Source organism: Photinus pyralis, unplaced genomic scaffold, assembly GCF_008802855.1.
Source record: "Photinus pyralis isolate 1611_PpyrPB1 unplaced genomic scaffold, Ppyr1.3 Ppyr1.4_LG8, whole genome shotgun sequence".
NCBI lineage: Eukaryota > Metazoa > Arthropoda > Insecta > Coleoptera > Lampyridae > Photinus > Photinus pyralis.
Window position 1 is genome coordinate 32,967,440 of NW_022170819.1, and position 8,296 is coordinate 32,975,735.

General features: G+C 38.5%; 1 protein-coding gene across 3 annotated transcripts; it reads right to left on the reverse strand.

Annotated features, from left to right (window-relative positions):
• Positions 1 to 2,604: 2,604 nt before the first annotated feature.
• Positions 2,605 to 5,009, reverse strand: LOC116177984. Of its 3 annotated transcripts, none has more exons than XM_031497187.1 (2): positions 4,814 to 5,009; positions 2,605 to 4,242 (listed from the first exon to the last, which is right to left on the reverse strand). In XM_031497187.1, exon 2 carries the CDS (start codon positions 4,228 to 4,230, stop codon positions 2,734 to 2,736), a length of 1,497 nt encoding a protein of 498 aa, XP_031353047.1. In that variant the 5' UTR covers positions 4,231 to 4,242; positions 4,814 to 5,009; the 3' UTR covers positions 2,605 to 2,733. The 3 variants fall into 3 exon arrangements, with proteins under 3 accessions (XP_031353047.1, XP_031353049.1, XP_031353048.1); XM_031497189.1 differs by having other exon boundaries at positions 4,810 to 5,009; XM_031497188.1 differs by lacking the exon at positions 4,814 to 5,009 and adding an exon at positions 4,603 to 4,727.
• Positions 5,010 to 8,296: the final 3,287 nt, after the last annotated feature.

Genomic DNA, 8,296 nt, shown 5'->3' on the forward strand with positions numbered 1-8,296 from the left:
AGACACTCATCAAAGTTTGGGAAGAACTAGCATACCGTCTTGACGTATGCCAAGTGACGAATGGTGCTCACATTGAACACTTGTAGGCTATAATGTAAAACTGTTTGAGTTTCTCTTTCATTTGATATAACAATTGTGGCTGTAAGTTTGATGTATTAAATATTATAACATGTTAAAACCCCTCTATTCATTTTGAAACACGCTGTATATCTAGTGACTTTAGCTGTTTAAAGCACGCGAGCGCTGAAAGCATTGATTTGGTGCAAGGTTAATAGATTCTCTCTATTAACCTTGGATTTGGTGTGTATAATCAATGGCTGAAAGTAATGCACCTACATCTGAAAAAAAGATTATGCTCTATATTCAATGTGGAATATCGACGTAAATAACGAAAATACAAAAAAGTTTATACCATCTTTTTTATACAAAATTTTGTTATCTTTCTTTTGTTATATGAAACTTTACTTGCTAGAATGCACGACTACAGAGATATCAGCGAAAAAGTGATTTGGAGTACCTTTTTTCCAAGATGGCGGCTCGAGCTCTAGGAGTTTCGGCCCCGACTTTTAGTATGTTCGAATACAAGCCCTAATGTACCTCTATACCAATTTTCAGCTTTCTTTCAATTACTTCCGCTATTCGTGGAAATTTGATCTAATTTGACTGTGCTATGTAGCGTTGAGTGAAAAATTATGTAGTCAGTTCGCATTGTCAATGCCAAACTCTTTTTACAAAGGATTACCTAAAAGGTACCATCATTCGAATTTTCTAAGGGAAAGTATAATCAATCTGTACAGAAGGTTCAACCTATTGATTTGACGGCCTTTTCGAAATACCTACGCTAGCAAGACATACGTAATCGATCAGGTACCCAAGAATTTCGATGTTAAGGTAGTCACATTTTTCACGTATTTGTATGTCCACCTCATTACTGTGGCTTTAAGGGCCTAGGATAGTGAAAACCTTATAGTTGGGTTCGGAATTTTTATACTTCTAATATCACGAATTGTATTTTTTTTTAATTGAGCTAATGCTTATACTATTATTATTATCGTTTAAAAAGGGCTTAGGTATGTTGAACACTACGAGTAAAAAATAAAAGGAGAGAACCTTGCATTAAAAGAGGTCGAGACGGAAATGGACAAAAAGGAAGTTATAAGAGTGGGGAGAAACGCGTCATTGTTGGCAATTGTGAAATAAAACAAAACTGACATCGTCTCTTCTATTTTAAGTCAAATCGGCATAACTGACCAGCGCAAAGGAAGTAGGTAGTATGATGACGACTTCCGTCGCGTGTTATGCTATTTCTCACCACTATTATATTCTCTCCTCTTATTTTTTACTCGTAGGGTTAACAGTAGCGGCCACTACAAGCCCCTTCTCACGAGACGTTTTTGAAGCGTTGCGGAGTGGCGCGTCTTTGAGCGCTACTCGTTCGCGGGCACAACTGCCAAATCGCTCAGCAGCACTACCTCAGAGTAAGAATCTTACTCTGAGAGCACTACCATCAAGTGGCGTACGACGTGTTTAGCCGGCAGGTGACACCCGTGAAACTGAAATAAAATAGTTATTACTTTCCAAATCAATGCTCTCCTCAAACTAGACACGATTTTTTAAAAGAACGGCGGCCTCTCTAAGTACGTGCGCTTTCCATGCAAAAAAACTTATCTTACGTTGTGTGGTGTGGCGCTCCTGAAAATCGCTTTCCGCTAGGAATGGCGCTAGCGCGTTTGTGTAGAAGTCATGCGCCAGTGTCTCATATAATGCACTATTTATTTATTTATTATCCCTCTCTTGTTCTGGGCCCTCAACAGGCTTGCGCCCAATTACAGAGTGCCCCGCATAATGCTTTTTAGAGGTGCCTCTGCAGAAGGTCTTAAGTTGTTTTATCAAAGAGTACCCAATAGTACTCTTTGGTTTTATACTACTCCTCGATTTACCTTACGAATTAGGAAAACTGCAGGAAAACCTACTTCGGAGTAGCCGGCAGAATGCTCGAAACTGGTCTAAGGTAATTTCCATCTCTGCCACAGATGAAAAATTCACCTCAACCCAGGTTCGAACACCCGATCTCCGGCTTTATAACTCAACGTCCTACCATTGAGCCATAATGCCGGTATTTCGCTATACGGACAGCGCCACTCTGCAGCGCTTCAAAAACGCCTCGTGAGAATTAAGGGGCTCTTTACTAGGTACACCGAGTTAAAAAAAGTCAATTTCATATCCTACTGGTTGAAAATTGTAACACAAGTTTCCATTACATGTCTGACACCTCAAACATACCTATGACCATTGTAATATACAATGCAACGACATATCTAATAAAAAATTCTTAATAAAAATAGTTTAGGCCTCAACTTCCCAAGCGACGGTGAAAAGGAGAGAAATCCTATTTCTACAATTTCCCACATGTAGACTTGCTCGTTCCTATGGGGAAATTTTTATAAGCCGATCTTGTTGATAAAACAGCCAGACACATTCTTTCAATGCTCAAAAAGTGAGTTTGACGTAAACCAACGAGCGCATCAAATAACCCGCGCTGTTTCTTCATGAAATGAAGCTTCCTTTAGACATAGAAAGATAAGGGTCGAATTATCTAGAATCTAGAGTTGTTAAAAGCATATATTGACATTGAAAATTCATACAAATATTCTGACAACAATAAACAGCATAAATTGCATACAACACAAATACAGTTTTGAATAAATCATGTTCCTAAATCAAGCAGATATTTTAAACTTTTTTCTCAATACTTATGACTGCAGTTAAACGAAAAAATTCTGCATAACAAGGCAGAGGACTTATTTGAGATTTTGTGAGCCAAAGTTCTTTGGTACCATCAAATTTCATCGGTTTAGTAGAAAGTCTACAATGACCGTGTGTAAAGAAGATATTCAAGGTAACTCCAGCCGGCAAATCGGAAGTTAAAATCCATGAATCATCATTCGATACTTTTGATTTAAGCAAGACAAGTATGTTTCCTATGTTAGTAAAATACATTTTTGTTACTGGTTTTATATCGTACAGGTCGATCGTAATTTCTCCTGGATTTGGAAAATATGTTGCATGGTCCTTAAGATGTTGTATGTTTTTGTGAATTTCATTAAATCTAAAAAGGTCATTGCATCCCCCAACTGGACATAAGTATGTTCTACATTCACATATTTCAACATGTTTATCTAAATCCGTAGCAATACAAGAATAGGAGCATCCTTTAAAAATACAGGGATATACACAGTTTTGGTTGTACTGTGGGTTTGAGTACTGTACATAAGTACCATCATGTTGTGTGCGACATTTTTTACAATACTTTTCAAGCGGCTGATTTGTGGAGTAATAGATGGGAAATGATAACTTCTTACATATAATGCAAATATTCTCCCTCAGATCACCCAACAAGCTTGAACTTTCTTTTTCAAATTCTTCCCCTAAATGACGTACAAAAGAGCTTGATACAACAATTTCATTTTTACTGCTTGAAACTTTGGATTTGACAGCAGTAACTGAAAATATTTTGAAAGTTACTGAAGACGGATTAGACAAGAGTGTTAAATATTTTTCAATTTCAATTTGCACAGAGTTTGTATTACTAACAGTGTGAGTTTCATAGGCTGTACACTGTTTCTCTGAAAAATTCAAGTGAAAGTTCATACCTTCGGCCAAGTCACCGACAATTTGCGTCTTGTAATAGATTAGCTCTTCCGTTACTAAGGCTGATGCCACTTCTAAATGTAAACATTTTATAACAGAATCATAACGGTATTTTATAACTACAATTACATTATCCACCATCATTATTAAATTACAATGCTTATCTTCATCCAGGTTTATTTTAAATGTGCCATCCTTGGTAATCAGATCGCTATGAAATTTGACAAAGTGGGAATGTAAAACAGAAATAGGAACATTTAAATTACAATCATTGTGTAACAGTGCAGGACACGGCACGGTACGATGCGGACATTTCACTTCATGTGCCATGCTGGTGTTAAATAACAACCTCTCTTTGCAGCCTAGCGAATCATACCGACACGGGAATGTGAAGTTTGCCATTATATTTTCAAAAGTAACGTGGACTACAGCTGTGCTACTTGCTTCGCATCGTCCGCAAATAGAGTTCCCATTCTCTATCTTAACTGGTCCACATGATAAATATGCTTGGCAAATATAACAGCGGCAGATATTTGCAACTTCCATTGGCAGCTCATATAAGATTGCACCAGTTGCCATACTGATAAGATTCTGGAAGAAAACGAGACTATATTATAGGCTCGATTATAGGAATAGAACAGACATTCTTGGTTTACATTGCAACAATATGCTCAGCATGAGAAAGTGCCCGAAAACCTACTGATGCTGTCTACAATCACATGGTTCAATATGAAAAACATACAATTGTAGACCGGTATCAGAGGCGCTTTCTTTCGACTAGGTACTTCGCGATCATGATTTTAAGATCGTGATTCTTGGTATTACGTTTTACGAAAGAACGCGCGAATTTGGACCAAAGACGTTTTTTTGTTTGGATTATAACAATAATTTAAATATAAGTTGAAGTACTTGCACGATTATGCTCCTATTCAGTTAAAAATATTGACTAACCTAAGATTTGAGCAAAAATATCCTTGCATTTATAGGTTACGAATTCGTGTTCAGTAAACAAATCATAAAACTTTATGTTCAGTTTGTTCGCGACTTTGATCATAAGATCACACTTCGAAAGAACGTGATTTGACAATCCAAACGCGTTTGGATCACCGAAAGAAAGCGCCACAGTTCAGAAAATCATGCGGGCGGCACGATATATACCTACTTTGGAGCCGAGTGGGTAGATGACAACGTTGAAAACAAACAAATTGTTGAACCTTTACACAGAAATGTACGGAACCTTATACTAGGAAAGAGAACTTTGAATTTGTTGAACTGTTGTTATTGTGGGCAAACACATCACAGAACACATCCGTGTGACTCTCTCTACTCTACTCTATACTCTATCAAGAGCCGATGTATGAGTATGTCTATGACAAGAGCGCATGCGTTACCCAAGGTCTGCGCGTTAATCCATTGAATTATCTTTAAGGCCCCCCTTCACGTGCAGTTTTATGTCAGTTTTGGACTGACGCTCCTTCAGTTAAATCCAAACTCGCACGTGAAGGGCTTAAACATGCCAGGCGCGCTTCAGTTGCGGCGCGGAGCGAAGAAATTAAATCGTACTAAATTCCTGGCGCGAACTGACATGCAGCAACAGCAAGATGTGAGCATGTAGATGCGGCTCAGTTTTCACATCAGGATTGACACAATATGACAAAGGTGGAGGTAGTACGCTTAAGGTGTGCAAAAGAGAGATAGCTTTAGTAGAATGTAACTGATGATTCACACATTACGGTATCCTGTTTGTATAAAAGGTCTTTCAAAGTTCCACTGTCCATTCCACAAATCACTGTATGTGATTTGTGGTCCATTCTAAAATAATTTTGATAGTCCTCAGGGTTTGTTTGATTTATCTCCTTTAACAAATCGATGTGTGTGGATAGTGGGTTCATTTCTTCTCAAATACCAGGGTTTCGGTCAATACTTTTTTCTCTTTCTTCTTACTTCCCTTTCGTCGTCCACCAGCAACAAAAAAGCAATTGCTTTCCTCTTCTTCAAACTCATTCTGTAACAGCACTGTTGCACTACCAGACTCAGCAACAGAATAAAACTGAAATAAATTAAAAATCAAGCGCGAACGTGAAGATGCAACGCATATCACACATCGGGAGCGCGCGCCAGGAATTCAATCCGGGAGCGAAGATAAGAACTGCACGTGAAGGGGGGCCTTTTTAGACTATGAAAGAGAGGGGACCCGTAATAGAGAGCGCGCGCGTGAAGCAAATTGCGATCATACTGCCACCACCAGTGGCGCCCGCTCGGGTATTACATTAAGAAATTACAATTTATTTATACTGCCATCATGGTACGATTAACCTGTGTGTACAGTTGTCGGACATAATATTGGGTTCTTATTTGAATAGAGACAAAAAACGCGATAAACGTAAACATACGACTCGACTTTGATCGTTTCGGAAACTGGGTGCGCGATATAAACGCAATATTATTGAAAGTATACTTACATAAGTATGTAGATATTACCACATAAACCTTTAGTAAAATTCTGCACACCCCGTTTTTGAAGCGATCAAAACTGAAAAAGGGTAAATTATAAAAGAGTATAATGTAGGTACGGTATATGTTCGTTATGCTCCAATAACACTTTGCAACACATTTCGCTTTTAATTAATGCACACATCTTTCTGGTGAGGAACCCTGCAACGTATTTAACAATTTGTTCAATATTGCAGAGTTCATGCTTTTTGAACAAACATTTATTGCATATCTTCCACTTCTATTTCATTGTTCCAATTAATTGAAGCATTAATAATTTGTTCGTTGCTTCCTTGCGACGGACAAGTTATATAGAATAGGGATTGTATCCAGAGGAATACAGCTCTCCACCCCACTATCTCACAACTCTGTTGTAATCAGCAAGCGTTTGTAGGTATATGCACTTTCAAACTGCCTTGAGGTGGGGTTGTTATTCTATCCATCCCTTGATCTTTTGGAAGAAGAAAATAATTTCAGATGGTCCTGGCGGTCGTCTCGAAATTCGCGTCAAATTCACGCATGCCGTGGATGCGGTATTACGGGTCCCCTCTCTTTCCTTGTCTAAGAATAATATGCATTATATGTATTCAATGATAATACTGAATGGACGGAATGTGCTTTCTCGCTCTCGGGTGCTCCTTTTCTAATAAGTCGGTACTCGTGCGAAAGATTTCCATTTGCTGTTAATGCTTCGCCGGCTCACCAGTCCATACCACAGAACAGTAATATTGTCCATACCACCGTGCTCCTCACTCTTTCGTTCTATATACACAGAACTAGTTGAGTAAAGCAGTTAGGTAGTGCTTTGGTAGGAGGCAAGGATGCTATATAATAATTATAAGGATTGCTCGATCCCTATACTTGTAATGTTGCCCGAGTTTAAGTCATATGTGACGTCACCAACGGACCTGGCTGTCAGAATTGACAGTTATAATTTGCTAAGTTGTCAACGTTTTTGCATTAGCGTTATAACTGTGTGTATGTGTTCGCTATATTGCAACAAAAATGCTTGGACGTCGGCGTGCAGTATTGGACTATAATAACAATTTGGTATAGTATTCACATTTTACACTCAATTGGCGCTCATTTTAGCCAGTGTCAAGAAGAACGTCGAGAAATCGTTATTTTAAGATGGACAAAGTTGAAATAAACTGATTTAGCTGCAATTTCCATGGATGATGAAGAGTAAAAAAACCAAGAACGTAGGATGAAATGGGTTCACGACATTTTGAGTATGCAAAAAACCGAAGGAGAATTTGTAGACTTGTAGACGATGAATGACAGGTGTTTCTAATTTAAATACCTACCTATATAACTTCCATTTGGACGTATTAGAGCCCCTTCTTACCAGGCGTTTTTTGAAGCGGCTGGTAGCGTGACCCCTTCACACGGTGCGATTTGCAGCGCCACAAGTAGTGGCTTCACGCAACAAAAGCGCACGTACCAAGAAGGGGCGTCGTTTTAATAAAAAATGGTGTCTGGTTTGAGGAGAGTTGATTTACTTGTGCCTTAGTAAACAGCGTAGGTACATATTTGTGTACTGATATTTTATATATAGCTAAGTTTGTTATTACTGATATGTGGGGGTTGTAGTTCGACCGTTGAAGGAAGGCGAAGCTGTATTAGGTTAAACACTTCATATTGTGTGGTAAAAACCATTGTAGCACGGTGTGGAAAACTCCAAAATTATAACAGAAATTGTACAGAAGAGACATAAACTTCAGTTCTTACTCATCTGAGAAATAGAGCTAATGTCTCATCGGGAGGAATGGATTTCCGCATAACCGTATCTTTTTTTCGAAGAAAATTTCCACTCATACTAATGAAAGTGGTGCACAAATCTAAAAATCAAAGCATGCGGTGCGTCTGGGTCCGCCAGTGACGTCACTACACGCGGCGAAAAAATTCAGTGATCGAGCAATGCAATCCTTATATTATATAGCATCATTGGGTAGGGGGTACTCGTACTCCAATTGACCATTGGAAAGCACCTTTTTTATAGAGTATAAGTGTTTATAAGTGTCGCAATGAGACCAGCCGCCATTTGCATTGAAAATTCAAATTAGAAAGTAGGCAACACACAATACAGGTATGACGTGTTGTGTCATAGAGTATAGGTATAACGTACTCTTTGGTTGCGTACATCCAACTC

What these genes read in the sequence shown, in the direction of transcription:
- LOC116177984 (XM_031497187.1), bottom strand. Translation starts at nt 4,230, where the DNA reads ATGGCAACTGGTGCAATCTTATATGAGCTGCCAATGGAAGTTGCAAAT.